Source organism: Phocoena phocoena, chromosome 13, assembly GCF_963924675.1.
Source record: "Phocoena phocoena chromosome 13, mPhoPho1.1, whole genome shotgun sequence".
In the NCBI taxonomy this organism is placed as follows: domain Eukaryota; kingdom Metazoa; phylum Chordata; class Mammalia; order Artiodactyla; family Phocoenidae; genus Phocoena; species Phocoena phocoena.
The window spans coordinates 24,174,548-24,193,024 of record NC_089231.1 but is presented as its reverse complement, the minus strand read 5'-3'; the positions used below and the strand labels follow the sequence as shown (position 1 = coordinate 24,193,024).

General features: G+C 50.7%; 1 protein-coding gene across 1 annotated transcript in view; it reads right to left on the bottom strand.

Moving 5' to 3' along the window:
• Positions 1-18,477, bottom strand: part of MYO5B (myosin VB) — a 230,899-nt gene that overhangs the window by 45,007 nt on the left and 167,415 nt on the right. Inside the window, exons 18-21 of the mRNA XM_065889991.1 lie at positions 16,831-17,042; positions 14,704-14,860; positions 12,578-12,817; positions 6,554-6,787 (exon numbers count right to left, since the gene is read on the bottom strand). Coding sequence (XP_065746063.1) covers positions 6,554-6,787; positions 12,578-12,817; positions 14,704-14,860; positions 16,831-17,042 — 843 coding nt within the window. The remainder of the gene's footprint in view (positions 1-6,553; positions 6,788-12,577; positions 12,818-14,703; positions 14,861-16,830; positions 17,043-18,477) is intronic.

The window sequence follows — 18,477 nt, the reverse complement described above, 5'->3', positions numbered from 1 at the left end:
TATTCAGCAGACCCGTTCCCACCAAGTAGATTATTACCCCCTTCATGGTCAGGAACTCTCTCTATGGAGGATCGGGCAAAGGACCATGCTCTGCCCCCCCACAGGATATCAAATGAGATAAGGCTGGTAAATATGTATACACTCATGTAACTAATTATACCAAACTGTTATCTTCGTCGACAATTTATTTTTTATTATAATGAACACAACTGATGTTTCGTGTCTACAGAGAGCAAACCTGACTTGGTGGTGAGGGCAAAGTATAAAAGAAAAAGCATCGGGATGGACGCTGTTTTATCATCAAAGGCTCCCACTTGCGAAGCCTAGTTCTGGCCCAGGGGGTGACAGAGGGCAAGGCTGTCACTCATCCATCACACACTTCCTGATGTGCTTCTCTGTACCAGGAGCCCTGCCAGGGGCTAGGGGATGCAAAATGAACAAGACTCAAGGTAGCTGCCCACAGAGAGGGCCCAGCCTAGCAGGGCTGAGGAACAGGTAGGTGGGTGGCAGTGAGAAAACAGGTAAGGGCCATAGCAGGTTTCCGTAAAGCAGGGTTTCTCAGCCTTGGCGCTACGGCCCTGCCCTCTGCTCAGCCTGGACCAGAGGCCTCAGCAGGACCCAGGGGCCACGTTCCAGGCTGTCACATCATCAGTACCCGGCCCGACGCGGGCACCTAACGCTTGTTGAACGAATGAATTGCCCTGCAGATCCAGTTAAGGAGCCTAAGCTCTCCTCATGCAAAAATCAGGACTCCTTTAAAGGGTGTTTTGTTTTTTGTTTTTTTAAATGTGTTTATAGTTGACTAAAACATCTAGAAGACATGAGCTTGTTTAATCAAATAATTCAATTTGGCTCAGGAGGCCAGGAAAAAAGCACTCTTTAAATTCATCTAATTTGCTGTTATTGGACGCAGTTCACCACCCAATGACCTCATGTGTGCCTTTAAATTAGCTTGGCAAATACTCAAAATAGCTTTCCCTTTTCTAGGTGTACAAGTCAAACTGAAAACAACCAACAGAAGAAACCACGTGGTGTGAACCTCTACAACAAAAAGCCCACCCAGGGTGCAGCCAGAGTGAAGCTCCACCTGGTGCCACAGTCAGGAGGGCAGGACTCCAGTCCCCCTCGGAGAAGCAAGACTGCAACCCCTGAACCAGTGGACCGGGGTGGGTGGCTGCTCAGATCAGGCTGTGAGGTAACCAGACCCTCCATGGAACTAGGCCTTCCATTCCCTAAACCACCTTCTGTATACACGGGCAGCTCACAGAGCAGGTGGGCACCTGAGACGGCTTCCAGGATCACTCAGTGCTCATGACTGTCCTCTGAGCATCCTACAGGCCGGCAATGTCCCTCTGAAGTGGAGCGTGTCGTCTGCCCAGTAGAGGGCGCATGCCACCCCCACGAGGCTGGACCTGACACCGCCATTCCTCCGAATGCAGGCGAAGATCAAGAAGCTCCATCGCAACCACCTGTGATCTAAAATCTCAGCCAAGACTCCAGCTGGCGGGGCAGCCACGGTGACAAGCGTGTACCCACTAAAATCTGCTGTTGTGCGGGCACCTCATTTCTTTCCCCCGTCTCCCTCCAAGGCTTTGATTCCAAAAGACAGGCCTCTGATGAACTCAGCTTTGTTATTCTAAGCCATTCATCAAAGTGGCATTGGGGAGCTTTGCTTTTCTTCCTGCCTGAGCAGTTCTGGAGGTAGGCGCACAGCAGGAGGGATGGGCCCCATCTCAGCTCCACATCCCAGGTGGGGGCAGAGAGCGCTCCCCCAATCACACTTTGGTCTCCCCAACCAGCTAGCATATGGAGAGTTTGTTGGCCGCCGTTGTGGTGGGTGACAAACTTCTGCAGCCAAATGGCCTTCCTTTTGTTGTCAGGGACGCAGGCTGCAGGGGGAGACGCTAACAACGCAGAATCAGGCAGGTGTGTCCTCTCAGGTGATAAATAGCACCCTCGCCAGCTGTGGCGGCTCATTAAGCATCATTCAGCAGCTCCGTTTTTTTTTTGGTGGAGGGGTCTTTTAACTCTTGCAAGGCAATATTTTTGGGAGTGTTTCTTACCTCTAAAAGGTGATTGGGGACAGATCATCAGAACCAACACTGGTGTAAATCAGGCTAGTTTAGTCCCTGGTAAGTTAAATGAAACAAATGCCTCAGCTAAGTAACTGCCTTTACGAGTGATAATGTTTGGGGACACAATGTAGCTCTGGGCTTTTGGTTTTGTTTTGACTTAGTTTTTTCAAGTTGGATTCTTGCGCTGTAAAGCGGGCTGTGGCCCTGAGCAGACCGGGTCCAGCTCGTAACCACTAGGCCACCCGGCATCCTGACAGGTCAGAAGGCTGACACATGAAGGACAGCGATGTCGAAGCCTGGAGCAGGCCTCAAACGCCTGGTTCCGACAGCAGAGTTACAGGAAGGCGTTCGGGGCGGGAGGGACCTGGTATGTGCTGCAGGGACCAAGTGCACCAGACAGACTTGCTCATCTCTCTGGAGGGTTCACGGCCAATGTTGCCTTCAAGGTCAGAAGATCCTTCCTGATGTGATCTCACCACCTTCCTACCCTTCTCCTTGCTCTGTCCACCTCAGCCCGATGGCCTCCTTGTTGGTCCTTGAACCCACCCAGCCTACTCCCACCGCAGGGCTGACGCACCTGCTGTGACATTTGTCACCTGTTCCCTAGAAGTCCCCATGGCTCACACCTCACTCAGGTATCTCCTCAGCGGGAGTCTGAATGAAACACACCTGCCCTGGCCCCGAAGGCCCCCCTCTATCCCTTTACTCTGCTTTATTTCTCTTTATTGCACAAGAGGGATCATTTGTATTTGATTCCCATCTGTATACTCTCCAATAACCCCCAAATATTTACACCCCCTAAGAATGAGAAGGACTTTTTTTTTTTTTTTTTTTTTTTTTTTGCGGTACGCGGGCCTCTCACTGCTGTGGCCTCTCCCGTTGCGGAGCACAGGCTACGGACGCGCAGGCTCAGCGGCCATGGCTCACAGGCCCAGCCGCCCCGCGGCATGTGGGACCCTCCCAGACCAGGGCACGAACTCGTGTCCCCTGCATCGGCAGGTGGACTCTCAACCACTGCGCCACCAGGGAAGCCCAAGGGAAGGACTTTTAAAATTGCTTACTTTTGCACCAGTGTGCAGAACAGTGCCTAACAAACACACTCAGTAAATAACTACTGAATAAACGAAGGGCTGTGAGCTTCCGTGATTTCTGCAGTGAGATAACGTCCTTCCATGAGACGCATGGGGTCCTCTTTCTAACAACCATCAGCCTCCTTATGAACCATGAAGCCCGCTGATAGCACAACTCTGAGTCTTAATGGGCCAAAGAAGTCCTGTTCTGTATCTTTGCGGGGGAAAGACTCAAAACATTCCACTGTGAGAACCCCCCTACCCCCAAAGGCAGATCTTTTTACTTCTATTTGGAAAAACAAAACCTTTACATTGGAACTATCCAAGGTAACTATGCGCGGGTGTTCGGTGGCTGACAACACAGTACAGCACAGAACCCCAAGTGCACCAGCCTGAACACTCGAGGCCTGCGGGGCTCACAGTGTCAAGGACCCTCGCTCAGAGCCAGGGACCTAGCTGTGGGCTGCTCTTTCTTACCCACCCACAGCCCTGCTCTGAGCCAGGCCGTGCTGGCCTCACCAGCAGAGCAGATTCTGGATAATGAGCCATTGCCTCTGTGTCAAGGGCAGCCCTGGGACTCATGTCTCTTTCATCAGGGATAGGAAACAGCACAGCTGCACAAGTCTGTCAGCGCAGGGATCACTGATAGCTTTAGGAAGGAACAAAATACACATCCCACAGCTAAAAGGAAAGGAGGCTCCAGGCCGAGGTGCAGACCACTCTGGGGAGAGGCCGCAACAAGGACACCTTTAATAGAACGACTGTCAGCTAACTTCTGCAGCTGATGGGGGTGGGTCATGCCCAGGCTCTGCCCCCAGGGAGGCCTGGCCTCCCACAGTCCAAGGCAGCATGGCCATGTGGCCTGACAATGAGAATGCCGTCAGAAGCGGGGAGCCCCAAGTTTACCGGGATGCCAGTTCCAATACAACATTTGCTGACAGAAATATCAAATCCATTAATTAAACATCTACCAGCAGCCAGCTCCCTCCCTGCTTCGCCCGCCTCATCAATCTTGTTCAGCAAAGAGCAGGCTGCTGGACAAGCCCGAGAAGAAACCGTCTGATTATTCAGCGTTTGTTAAGACTGGACGTGGTACCTTTGATAAATATTAAACCCAGACTCGGCAGAGAAGAACCAGAGGGGGAAAAAGCCAGCCCCTACCTGCCCTACCCCACAGCCACCAGAATAAACGTTTGGAAGACCTTAGAGAAAGAGAAAAATTTGCTTCCACTTTTTCTCCTTCTGGAAAAAGATGGACATCGCACTTAATCATTTCACGCCAGTTTCTTAAGTCACCAGCTTGGGACTTGCTTATATTTGGAGTCAGGGAAGGTGCTTTTCTCGTTCTGCCTCTGTGCCTGCTATTCCCTTTTTGGCAGTGTCCTTGAATTTTTCTTTTTTCTTGCCAGGACCAAGCTCTCATTGTATTGATATTTAAGACCCAGGTCCAGACTTCAATAGTAACAATTTTTCCAAAGGAGAGGAGGAGGCAGCCCGCTTCCTTATTTGGCTCACGGGATATTATAAACCCTTAGGCTCCCTGGACGGAGACGTGGATACTTTAAAAGTACTCTGAGTCCCCAAATCACAGTGCCCCAGGGGAGGCAGAGAAGGAGCCTGGAGAGTCCATGAGTCAAGTGCCCTCTGTGGAGGCGGAGACCGCAGACTCCGGTTTTGTGATCTGCTGGGTTAACAGACTTCCCAGCGTCTCATGTGACCAGCACCCATGTGCAGGGAACCTGCTTTTCTTTTTCTCCCAGGGTCACCAATCTCAAGAGTTTCCAGTTCTAATCTTGGCCTCTTCTCTCTGCCTGTGGATTTCACCATCTTGTCTCTTATTCACATACAAGGGTTACTGTCTATCTGTTAGCAAGGATCCATAAACAAGTTTGGAATTCCACGCTTTATAGGTTACAGGCTTGTAGCTACATTGTAACGGGAGTTTCCTTAAGCATGTGCTTTATCCCGAAGAATGAAGTCCACTCCAGGCGTGGTGGGTGAACTGGCAGGTTTATCTGGGCAACCGGCTGCAGGGTGGCCTCTTTTGTGCCAGGCTGCCTGCACTGCTAAGTCCTATGTCTCAATTTCCTCGTCACCTAATCCCCATGTGGATCTCCCTTCTGACTCTGGGAAACCCCCTGGGATCTGGGGAAGGCAGTGGCTGACAGTGGGGAAGTTCTGCCCAGGACGGGAAGTGACGTAGGCAAGCCCAGCAGGAGCTGGGTCCGCAGGTGGATGGCAGCCCCCCTATTTCCCGTTGTGCCTGAGGGCTCAGCCCAGGAGAAGGTAACTGGGCACAGGAAGAGACAGGCACTACAGAGCAGGGCTGAGGTTCTTTTTCCTTCTAGAAACCATCAAATACCATCTCATGAAGCTGACTAGCTGCAAGTAGAAGGGGCCTAAAAAATGATCTAAACCAACCTTTCTTCTTCTTTTCTTTTCTTTTTTTTAAACAGATGAGGGAACTAAGGCCAGTGAGACTTCCTGCATGCACTTGGTAATGGCAATGCAGGGATGAGAATCTGGAAACTCCTGTGTCTACCTCAGCATGCTTTCTGTGGCAGCATTCAGCTTGCCCCAATTTTTAAACACTGAAAATTGTTATTTCAATGTTAGGAACACTGAGTCCTTCCCTCTTAGATTCTTAACCCATCGTGACTCTCCAGTGATGGACAGGAACTAAATAAGTGGGCAGTGTGCCATCTTCCCTGTGGCCTGTGGGTTGCCATAAAGATGGGGGAGAGAAGCAGCGTCCTGAGACCGTGGAAGGCTCCGCAGGGGCACGTGGGACTTCCCTGGTTTGAACAGCTATCTTGGCAGTGGAGAAGGGAATCTCTGTATCCTGACATTTGAGATGGGAGAGTGGGGTCCAATCCCGTTTTATGGGGTAGAAAGTAAACCTACAGAGCACACCAACCAGAGGAGATTAGTCAGGCTGAAACTATCAACACTTAAACTTAAGGCAAATTCCCCAAAACACTATGATTATGGGTAGGGATGCCTAGAGGTTGCCCCTAGTCCCTGCAGGCAACGTTAAGAAGAAAGGCCACTACCTCTGCACCGTCTCTCCTGCCAACAGGAACTCGGACTGCAGAGCGGACTCAGTGGCTAGTTCTAGACTATAAGGAACATGCCCAAAGGCACATGTGTGTAACCTTTCAGGGGATGCCATCATGTCCAGGTAATGGCAGAAACTCAATCAGCAGCACTTGCCAGGTGAATGGACACGTGCTTGTGTGGGTTCCCCCAAAGCAGTGGCACTTTACATCTAAACGCAGAGGGATGGTCAGTCTTGGGCACAAGCCCCAGTAAAGTCCATGGCAGTGTAACAGCTGGAAGAAGAAACCACTTCGGAGGGGTGCTCCGTTAGCCAGCCACCACCCAGCTGCCCCTCTGGCCCCGACATACCTTTCTCAGCTCGTCCTTCTCCCGGGTGTGGGCGTCCTCCAGGACCTTACGCTCCGAGTGGGCCCTCTGCAGTTCTGTACGCAGGCTCTCGACCTCCTCCTGCAGCTGCGGGCTGCTGTCCCCATCCTGGCTCTGCTGGTAGCAGGCCAGCTCCTCCTTCAGCTTCTCTACCTCCGTGGCATGTGTGGAGGTGATGGCTGACAGCTGCTCCGACAGCATCTTGAACTCTTTGTTCTGGGAGAGCACCAGCAAACAGGGAGGGAGGAAACAGGTAGAGAGCAAGGTTAGTGGGACAGGAACAAACATGAAGGCAATTAAAAAAGGGACTTCCAAGGCGGAATTAAACCTCACAATCACCGAACGCTTGAGTGCTTTCTTGGCATCTCCCTAACAAAACTCTACTGTGAACCTAGGAGAAATAAAGGAAAAGAAAAAACACCAGTACTGACATTCAAGGAGTGCTTAGGAGCTGTGACAGAGCTGGAAGCTGGCCGACAGTGGTTAGCCTTCTGTGTCCGGCTGGAGAGATCTTACGCCCGGTTTTTAAGTTGCAGGAACAATGTTTTTGGCTTCTTGGAACTGCAGCCTTTGCTTTTCAGGATTCCCTGCTCTTTCACGCTGGGCCCTCCTGTCCTTGGACTCAGTGGTACAAAGAGCTGCAACCTAATCGCTGGCTCTGAGACAAAGGACCTCTTCAGCATCCCCTCTTCCAAGGAGGTCCTCCATGGGGCCTAGGGATCCCTCCCACCACCTGTCAGCTTATCCTGTAAGACTCTGACTCCAGAAATTGATGCCCTGGCAGAACCCGTCCCTGCCGACGAGGTACCCAATCATGTACCCACTCAAGCAATAGGTAAGTGAGAAGCATTCTCCTGGGTGCCTGGCAGAGGTACGGAGGGGGGACTCGGAGGCAGACTGTGGATGAGCTCACACAGAGGAAGCCCTGAGGACCCAGGGCCAGTGTCAAGTGCTAGTGTAAACATGGGCAGGAAGTGGTGCTGCAGCTGAGCATATCAGCTCAAAGTGGTCAGCAGGGAAAGTGGAGTGGAAGCAGCAGGGTTCTCCCAATAACCAAGCAAGCAAGCAACAGTCAGTGACAATTCTTCATTGCTATTCTCTGCAGGAGCTCCAAGTAGAACAGAGCTATTGGCTAAACTACCAACAAGCTGGGGCATCAGGAACCGATGACTAATTCACACCAGCAGTGAAGCTTCATGGAAAGCAGTGAGGGGCGGCAAACGAACAGCTGTGGGACCCAGTACAACACCATGAACGCCATGCGACCTTAAGGCTGAGACCCATTGTTGGTGTCCAAGTGGTACATTTCCCTCACTGATACAGCACAAAAAGATCCTCCCACAGTCTGTGGAAACCTCCCAGTTATTACCTGACATGCCCTTATGTCTGGTCTGGCAGTCAGCCTTGCTCTAAGTAATCACAAATAAGAAATCCAATTAAGTAGCATCTGTTTAAAAACCCCAGTGCCATCTGCACTGCCCACCCAGGTCTGGGTCTCCCAGGAAGCTTGAAGAGTCTCTGCACAAGGCGGGTGGGGTTCAGGGAGGGAACACGTGTTGGACTAGCCACCTTGACTTTGTTCTGCTCTGGGCGGGAAGCGAGGTTCCTCCAGGTGCTGCAGCCTGGGTCAGATCCCCGGGAACGTGGGAAGGAGGACGGAGCAGGTGTGGAGAGGCACACAACGTGATGGTGACATCCTGCTATGGGCAGTGATGACACCCCAGGAACCTCATGCAAAGATAACATGTCTAGGAGGCCAGCTCTTTGCTTTCATTGACACACACACGCTGAGGCGAGGCTCTGGGAAGTTGGGGAGTTAAGAGACTGGACCCAGACAGACCTGTGCTCAGACCGCAGCTCTATCCTGATCAGCTGCGAACGTGTGGTCAGGTCATTCCACCTCCCTGTGCCTGGCTTCCTCATGTGTAAAAGACAGATAACTGTAACTCCCTCCTCACAGGGTTTTATCAAGGCTCAGGGGGATTAAGGGCTTCCCTGGGGCCCGGCACCAGGGGCACAGTTAGTGCCTGATAAAGGGCAGCTTCTTCATCATTCAGTTCTCTAGGGACCCCCTGGGAGAGATGCTACGAACTCTTTGCCGGCCGCCTGGGGTGTGGCTGGGAGATTCCTAACAGCTGCACAATTCCTGTTCCGGAGGCGTGGTTTTAGAAAGGAGGACCCCAGAAGGGCCCAGCAGTTTCCTGCCTCATCCTCATGCCATGGAACCCATGGCCGTGCAGCCAAGCCTGGCACGGGGAGTGGTGAGGGGCACTTGCCCCTCACAGACCCCGGAAACCCTCCCTGTGATGGCAGGCCAGGCTCCCTGGAGCTGCCTTTGTCAGTGTGACTCGAGACCCGGCCAGCTCTGTGCTCCAGCGAGGGCCTTTTCCTAACAGCAGCGGGCTGGGGATTTCCATATGGACCCCTGTTCTCCTCGAGCTCCCCAGACATCCCGAGACGATGCTTACTCTGCACCACTGCTCAAGGGCACTGTGCTACAGGATTCACATCTATTAACTCATTCTCTAGTCACAAAAATCCGATGTAGTAAGGCTGAGTAATATCTCAATTTCACAGTTGAGAAAACTGAGGCACAGAAGGACATAAAACTGTGACTTGTCACATACGATATTTCAAATGTACATGGGTGAAAAAGAAAATATTAACTAATGCTTACCGAGTGTGTACTAAGTACACTGAATCAAACTGATTGAAAAGGTTACTGACTTGTAAATAAGTTCATCTGTCCCTTTTTTTTTTTTAAGTTTCCACATGTAAGTGATATCATATGATATTTGTCTTAGAAATAGAGTCACAGATGTAGAAAACAAACTTATGTTTACCAGGGGGGAAAGAGGGGAAGGAGAAATTGGGAGATTGGGATTGACACATACACACTACTGTATATAAAACAGAAAACTAATAAGAACTACTGTGTAGCACAGGGATCTCTACTCGATACTCTGTAATGACCTATGTGGGAAGAGAATCTAAAAAAGAGTGGATATGTGTGCATGTATAACTTATCCACTCTGCTGTATATCTGAAACTAACACAACATTGTAAATCAACTACACTCCAATAAAAATTTTTTTAAAATAGGAAAAAAAAGAATCTTAATATGTTGTAAAATAAATAAATAAATGAATAAATAAACGAATAAATAAATAGGTTACTGACTGAATACATACATTTGCATCATATTTTCATATATCAAATAAAATATATTTAAATATAGCCTTATACTCATAAAGGTCTAAGGAACTTGACCCTCATTGTAAAAATATTGTTAGCTCAACTGGCCTCACTCTCCACGCTGGGCTTGAATAAAGCCAGATTGATAGAGAGCCAAGTTCATAGGTTACATCATTTTGGCTGAAAAATGTCACACCACAGGCCTACACCAGGAACACTGCAAGAAATCATCCCGGAACTGTCACTGAACTTACTGCTGAAGGATACTGTGAAGGATGTGGTTTATTACATCACAGACTCTGAAAACCCTCAGGAAACCTGTCTCAGCACCATGGACAGCTCCAAACCCTCCTAAACTCTTTCAACAGCTCTCAAGGGATCCTGTTCCCTTCTTTCTGTTTGCTTGGGAGCTTCGTGCTAATTTTGCATCTTGTCTCTTCAGTTGGGTGCACAAAACCTTAAACATGAATTTTGGGCACTAACCTTACCCTGGTTTTATCTTTCAGTTTCCTCCTTTGCTGACTTCTTGGCAGTGGGGATACTTTTTAAATAAAGCTCCCCCTCGTGATTCTTCATTGCAGTCTGGAGTTGGGAACCATTTTATTAGCCACTTCATGGCATCAGTGAATTTTTGAGCTAGAAGTTAGAGATCTTAGGCCAATTGTCTCCGAGGAACTTAAGGCCTAATCAGAGATTCGGCCATAACCCCAACCTGTCAGCTCTGGTTGCAAGTATAACTGAGACAGAACTCAAACCTCCATCCAGCTGGGACTTTGACCGCTACACCTCATGCTGCTCTGACAAATACTCTGGGATGCCTTCACCTATGTTGTTCCTGGCACACGTGTATCCTTTCCTCCTGGCTAAGAACCCTGTGTGTCAGGGGAGCAGCTGCCTGAGTTGCCTCCAGCCATAAAGAAAGAACAGAAACCCATTCATTTACAAAGGTTAGCCCTGCCTGCTAAGAGACTGCAATAAAACAAGTCCTGGTGCCACGGATTATGCTGCTGGCTCCTCTCGTGACACAGCACCACACATGTTCTTTGACACTGGGTCACACACCCCACTGTCCAAGGACGACGTTGTCTATGAGAATGAACCCCAAACAAAGCTAAGGGTCTTCCTTGTTCTGAGGAATTCTCACATGTCTGAAGAATCCCGTAATATGCAGATATCCTAAAATTTGGTTGGAGGCAACAGAACATTCTTTGGAACCAAACTGCCAAGTTTCAATCCTAGCCATGCTACTTACTAGCTGTGTGGCCTTGCGGGCTACTTAACCTCTCTGTGCCTGTTTAAAATGGGAATAATGTTAAATCTCATAGGGTTGTGGTAAGGATCATATGAGTTGACGCATGAGAACAGCGCCTAGCACACAGTCGGGCAACATGGAGAGGGACACAAGAAAGCAAGATCTAACCCACCCCCTCCTGCCTCTTCTCCTTACCCTCTGCACACAGGGTAACACCTGCCACTACTCACAGATGTTTGCCAAGCAGGAAGCTGAAGGCAAAAAGCTCTTTAAAAATAGGCCTTTTAAATCTGCTTCTCTTTGATGTTCCAGCACATGGAGTATAAAATACCAGATTTATTCTTAACCTCTCAAGTCAACTTGAGAAATCAGCAATGCCAACGCAGGGCCCTATGGCTGGAACCCAGGGCCGAGGCGGCAGGGCAGTACATGGGGCTCCTGGCAGGGTGCAGCAGTGCCAACGAAATCTGCTCGTCCCTCTGACTATACCTTGCTCAGAAGGTTAATTGGCACAATGTCTTTCCTGGCCAGTCATCAACAGCCATAATAATAATAATAATAATAATGGCAATGATAATAATAATACAACCCTAGGTCCTCCTTGTGATTGTGTTTTCCAAATGGCTGATCCCAGAGTACAGACCTTTTCCTATCCACTCCTGATGCTCTGGGTAGATATGTCTTCCTCCCTGACCTGACCTATCACTGTGGGCCAACCAGGGCCCGGTATGTATTGAGTGTCCTCCACGCTGCACTGAGCTTTCTGTCTTGCTTCCCCACTAGGGAGCCAAGCCAAAGAAGACACCTGTAGAACTCACATAGAGACAGACACCCAGGGCCACAATTTCTTCTCCAGAAGCCGTCTTTTGCAAGAACAGAAAGGCAGGAACATTTAACCACTTTTGGACTCCTGTTTAGGGCAGCTGGTTTAGGTGTAAAATGGCTCATTTATTTTCTTGCCCTATTGGGATCATGAGAAGCTTAAAAAAGTGCCTAGCATAGAATAGGTACAATAAAACCAGTGACTGCCAAAGCCCTGCCTGGTCACCCAACTCCAACCGTCTTCCTCCACATCACATACCACACGCCTTCAGCATGTTTCCCCCCTTCCTTTGCTCCATCTTCTTCTTTCCTTTCTCAGGAGGCACCTGAAACCCTCCAGGGCATTGCAAGAGCCTGGTCCTGAGGCCATTAATACCCTACACGAGCAAGGTACCAGTGAGCCTGCTTTCAACTCTGGAAACCCATCTTAAGCCACGACACAGGAAAGGACCGACACTTTAGTGACATTTGGGGTTAAAAACACCAGCATCACCCTCGTTATGGCCGTGGGATCAGAAGACCTGGGCTGGAGTGCTGGTTCTGGCACTTTCTAATTCTGTGACCTTGGCCAAGTGCTTGATGCCCCCGATCCACAATTTGCTTGTCTGTAAAATGGCCTCACGAAGTCTTGTGGGGATCAAATGAGAGCTCCCTGGGGAAGCCATGGGTCTCTCTCAAACATGCCCATGGAGTCTCCCCACAGCCCCACCCCCTGGGTGGGAGCTCAAGACACCAACCTGGTCGTCGATCTTCCGCTGCAGCTGGACCACCTTGTTCTCCATGCCCACGTTGAGGCGTTTTAGGTGCTCTGCTGAGCGGGCCTCAATCTTGAGGGCCTTCAGCTCCCGCTTGGCCTTGAGCCTCCGGAAGCCGCACTGGATGACAATGGCCGCGCCCCGAAGCCGCTGGAAGCACCTGCGAGCCAGCCAGCTCCGCACGTGCTTCTGGATGATGGTGGCCTTGTGCTCCCTGAGGACCTGGCAGGGGACAAGCACACACCTGGTGGGTTTGCACTGCAGGACGGGAGCAAGGGGCTCATGTACTGCTCTGGGGAGAGAGCCAAGGTCAGCGAGAGACAGCCTCCCTATGGCTTAGGGCTCTGGTGGCCATTTATTTTATGAACAACTTGTAACTAAGTTGGCAGCCTGTGTACCTACAGGAAATGAGCTGTCAAACTCTCTAGTTTTTTGTTTTGTTTTTTAACTTTTTATTGGTTAGGAAACCACAGTCTAAAAGCCTCAAAGCTGGAGGGGCTTAAACATTATCCAGCTGATAAGCCCCCCGTTCAACAGATGTGGATCCCCTCCTGGTGACGGTGAGCGGGAGAGATGAAGTGACACTGTCGAGTGAGATTGCTGAGTGGGTTAAATGGCTTACAATTACAAACTTGGCTTGCAATTCACTGTTTGTGTTTTTTTCCTATCCAGTTAAAAAACCACTCAGAAAATTAAAGCATCATCAGTGTTCTCACTCTAATGCCCTGCAAATAAATATTTGTGGAATGAATAAATAAACATGTTGAAAGACTAACATGCCCAGTAGCACAGCTCTGAGATGAGCTGGGTTCAAACCCTAGTGCCTCCGAAATGCCACCTGTCCCATCCATGGTGACACCACACAGATGTCACCAATCTCCCAGGAATATTCACAGAAGCTTTTCCCACGGGCCCGGGGGTGCTCCATCTGGTGCCTAACCACGTTTGCTTTTTCATTATCAATGTAACACTTTATAGTTTTATTACTGAGAAAAATCACACCTTCTCTGATCATACAAGAGGTAGATGTTCATTTTAGGAAAACAAAAGACCATTTTAGACATTTCATTCCAACCCATCTTTCATCTTAGCATTGAGCTTCAGTTATGCGGGGGTGATCTGGTGGATGGGGTGTGTCCTGACTTGGGGCTACCTAACTGGGTCTTTCAGCTTCATTGGATAATGGCCCGGCAGGGAGGAGGTCAGGGTCCTTCTCCTGACCTCACCTCACTGGGCTTCAGCTTGCTAATCAGTTAGATGGAGGAGCTATAGCCTGACGACTCCCAATACTGCCCCCTTCTCTCAAGTCTGTGTGAGCCCCAGATAGGTCACCAGGCTCTGCCATGGGCTGACCGAGTGCCCTTGGGCAGGTGAGTCAGCTGCTCCGAGCATCTCACCGCTGCTGAAGGGGTACAATGATACGCACCCTTCCTACCTGTGATACTTAATATGTGTCAACTTGACTGGCCACGGGATGCTCAGGTTAAAGACTGTTTCTGGGTGTGTCTGAGAGGATGTTTCCAGAGAGAGAAGTATTTGAGCCGGTGGGCTCAGTGAAGAGGACTGCCCTCCCCTGTGTAGTGGGCATCATGCCATCCACGGTGGGACTAAATAGAACAAAAGGTGGAGGAAGGAGGAATTCGCCTTCTTCCTGCCTCACTGTTGAGCTGGGACATTTCGTCTCATCTTCTCCTGCCCTCAGACTGGATGTGTACCACCAGCTCCCTTGTCCTCAGGCCTTCAGACTCGGGCTGAATTACACTCCTGACTTTCCTGGGTCTCCAGCTTGTAGACAGCAGATGGGGGGACTGCTCCGCCTCCATGACTGCACGAGCCACTTCCTCATAATAAACACACACACACACACACACACACACACACACACACACAGACAGAGATACACGCATCTCCTGTCGGTTCTGTCTCTCTGGAGAACTTTTGAGACACTATACCTCATGAGACTTTGGTTAGGATTCAGTGAGAGCAGACTTGCGAAATTACTTAGATAAAAGTTAGAAGCGCCCAAGAAACATTTATGTTGGTGCCAACCCATTTGCTGCTGCTTAGTTCTGAGTTTACAGCCTGAGTCCCTCAGGGTGGCTACACACCTGGTGGTAGATTCTCCGTACAAACATGCCCCGAGCGAAGGCCTGGATGACGACGGTGGCCCTGCGGACCCTCTGGTAGGCCTGGTGAGCCCTCCGCATGCGGTACTGCTTCTGGAGCACCACGGCCGCCCGGGTCCTCCGCAGATGCTCGGCCAGCCTGGGGAGGGAGAGAGTGGTGGGCCAGACTGACAGAGGCCTCTGGGTCACTCTTGAATGCGAGCCCCTCCCCCGCTGGCCCTGCCTGGACACCACAAGGGCAAGCCAACTCTCATCACCGTTACCGACTGTAGCAAGGTCTTGGGGACTTGAGGCTCAGCTCAGAACAGCAGAATTGGCTTCCTCCGTCTTGCGCAAAACGTCTTTCCACATATTTACAATTCAGTCTAAGTCTGATCAACTCTGATCCTCATCTGTCCACTCCCCCACCCGCAAGCCCCTCCTGCAAGCTGGGCAGTCCTCAACAACATCACATGTTCACACCCCTGTCTGGTCCCTGGATCTCATCGGGTGTGGAGAGGTAAGGAACCATGTCTCAAGCATCCTTGTACCCCTACATCCAGTACAGGGCCTGGCACAGTGGCACATGGTTAAGTATTTGCCGAATGAATAAAACCTTCTCAGACCTGCAGCGACCCCTCTTTGTTTTCTCATTTCCCAGCCCATTCTGCTGGGGATACCCTGCACATGGGCATCTACTTTCCTCTGTTTCATTTCCGCATTCTCCATCTCACCCCTCAAGACAGACATAAAGTCAGTCCAACACTTTTTACCCTCCTTCAGGGCTTTGTTTGGTATCAGGCTCATAGCAAACGCTCAACTAGAGAGTCAGAATATTAAAAGCTAGAAAGGACCTTGGAAATCATCTAGCGCAGCTCCAGAGTGGGAGGTGACCCACTCAGCCCTGCTCTACCTGCTGAAATGAGTCCGAAACCTGGTCCAGCTCTCCCTGAGCAGTCTCTCTAGAATACAAACACCCTGCAGGGAGAGTGCAGGCCAGCTTGCTGCCCAAGTCAGAGCCCCCGGCACCAGCGTGCTCAGTGATGCCCTGACTGTGGATGATGACTTAGTGTTGATACCACTGACAACCTTCTCATTTCCGTAGCTTTTGTTCCAGAGACCATCTCTCAGCTCTTCACAGGTAAATCAATGGCGCTCATCATCTCCAGTTCTGCTCGGATAAACAGCTAACAGCAAGGGCAGGAGGGGGAGCTGGAGTAATCGTCTAACTTTATGGTACAAAGGGTGCCTGCTCTGGGCTTGCTTTATATATTCAAGCAGAGATGCCCGAGCAGCCACTTGTGAAACTTTGGCTTCCAAATGCAAGGCTTCCTGGCAATGACTGTCATTTCTCCGAGGAAATCCGGATCTGCAGAGGTCACTGATTTTGAACTAGGGCTGGGTCCAAAATCTGATGACCTGTGTAAAGGTCCGGGGATGGGTCTGGTGGCAGGGGTGTCCTCCACGCCCATCCCTCTGCTCTCCGGAGATGCTTATACCGCTTTAGCGTTTCATCAACCCAATGACATCACTGAGGAGGGGACGTTTAAAGTCAAGTCGCTTCTTCTACATGGTGTTGGGCTGGGTCAGGGCAGCCGACTGGCTTCAGGCTCTGCCCCTAGGTAGCTGCTTGTGGTCAGACAAGTCTCGCCCTCTCTGTGCTGAGTGCAACAACTCATAGAAGGGACCTCCCCGGGTCTTGCCAGCCCTATTTACCAAACTCCCAAGGGATTTTGAAATTGGTGGTGTAAATCACAAAGCTGAGTGTATGTTGACTGTGACAGAAAGGCTGAAATTGTCTCTTTTTCTAAAAGAAGATTGTTTTACTTAAGAGTTTAAGCAAAGGGCAAATGGAGGTTTTGTGGGAAAACCAGCCAGTGCTAGCCTAGGACAGGGACAGACTGGGGGAGGCAAGAGACCTGGGAACTAGACCTACATGCTCAGGTGAGAAGGGCAGGAGAGAGAGAGGCCCAGCTGCTGGGGGAAAGCCGGAGGCGGACAGGGCCCAGCAGGAACCACTCGAACTACCGGGGCTGAGAGAGGCCAGCCAGCTCGGAGCTGGTCCCAGCCCCCTGCCCCTCCACCCTCACCGCCAATCTGCTACCTTAGATGTGCCCCGGCTCAGCTCACCTGCGGGCCAGGTGTCCTCGGCAGTACCTCTGCAGAGTTAAGGTAGCTGCCTTCAACCTGCGGTATTTCACCTTCTGCAGCCAGCCCCGGACGGTTTTCTGGATCGTGATGGTGGCTGCCCGGAACTTGTCAGCCCGAAGCTTCTCCAGGTAGGCCACCTGGCCTGCCCGGAAGAAGATCTTGGTGCGGCCAAACTGGAACTTGTCAGGATCCTTTACAAGGCAGGGAGGGGAGCTGGTTCACCATCCGTGAGCAGTAAGGGAAAGCACCCTACCAGCCCAGGTCCTCTGACGCACAATTCCCTTGCCAGGTGTCACATGCCCCTGCTCCTTACACACATGCAGAGACTTAGTGTGTTAACGGACCCCGAGCCTGTCCCTACTACTGGTCAGACACCGAATGCAGCAGTGAAAAAGATCCCTGCCCGCCAGCAACTGACATCGCCGTGAGGGCAGCCAGACAAGCAAACAAGGAGACAGTACATTTCAGGCAGTGCTGAAGATTACGGAGACAATAAACTGAGGGCTGGAGGATGGGATGGAGATGTTGAAATAGGCTAATCGAGGAAGGCATTTCTATGGAGGTGATGTTTAAGCAAAGGCCTGAACGAAGTGAAAGGAGGCAGGTGTGGGAAATTACGAATATATTGCAAATAACCCCCAAATACATTTTATTTGGTTTCTAACTATGTTGTGAGGTTTTTTCAGACATATAATTACTATCTTTAATTACATCTATTCAGGTTGAAGTTAACTGCCCCTCCCTGCGCTCACCCTGGTGGATAAGGGAAGATGACCCAGCCATGTGTATGCGGATGAGCCTGGGCTACTATATTCGATAGGTAACTCACGATAACTGAGCACTCTTTGTAAATAACCTTCATCTAATGTTGCTCCCTTGGCATGCAGACCATAAGGAGGAGATAATGAGCCAAGGTCTAAGGAAAACACACACACGAGAATACACTTCACGTTGACAAATAGCTCTGAAATAACGCTGAGTCACCACTCTTCACGGCCAAGCCCTGGACGGCTAACAGGAACCTGGCTCCACGCACAGGAAAGCCAGGCTGCCTGAGCCGTGGCTGAGCTGGGACACAGCATCTGGCTAGACCGTCACTGACTGTCCCCTCCATGGTCGGGCTGCCGGTGAAGCTGGGAGGAGCGAGCTGCGAGGCCCTGGTTCTCATCCCCGCATCTGCTCAGGGCCCTCAGCTCACGCCGGGAGGAACAGGGGCTGGGCTGGACGGAGAAGCTCTGAGGCGGCCGAGGCCTTGCCTGTATCACTGCCCTGCTGGGGAGACTCCTCTTCAGTGAGCAGGGCTCCAGAAGCAAAAGGTGGGTGGCTCAGCCCTCAGTCGGGGGACAAGCCTGGCTACTGGGCTTTCAGCAGAGCTAGGGCCTGGGAGGTGCCTGCTGCATCTCAGGAACCACAGAACACAGGCTCCGTTTCCTATGCTGGAAAAAAACCACCAAGGAAAGGGCAGTCTGGTTCACAGAGCCACAATTTTTACAAATGAGGATCTCTCTGAAGGTCCTGCCTGCTACAGCCATCACCACTGCCCTGATGGCTACACTCCCCTTCCCCCAGGTGTCTTGAGAACTTCTACCCCAGGCCTGCTTTCTGTAACCCCTAGAACTGGCTATA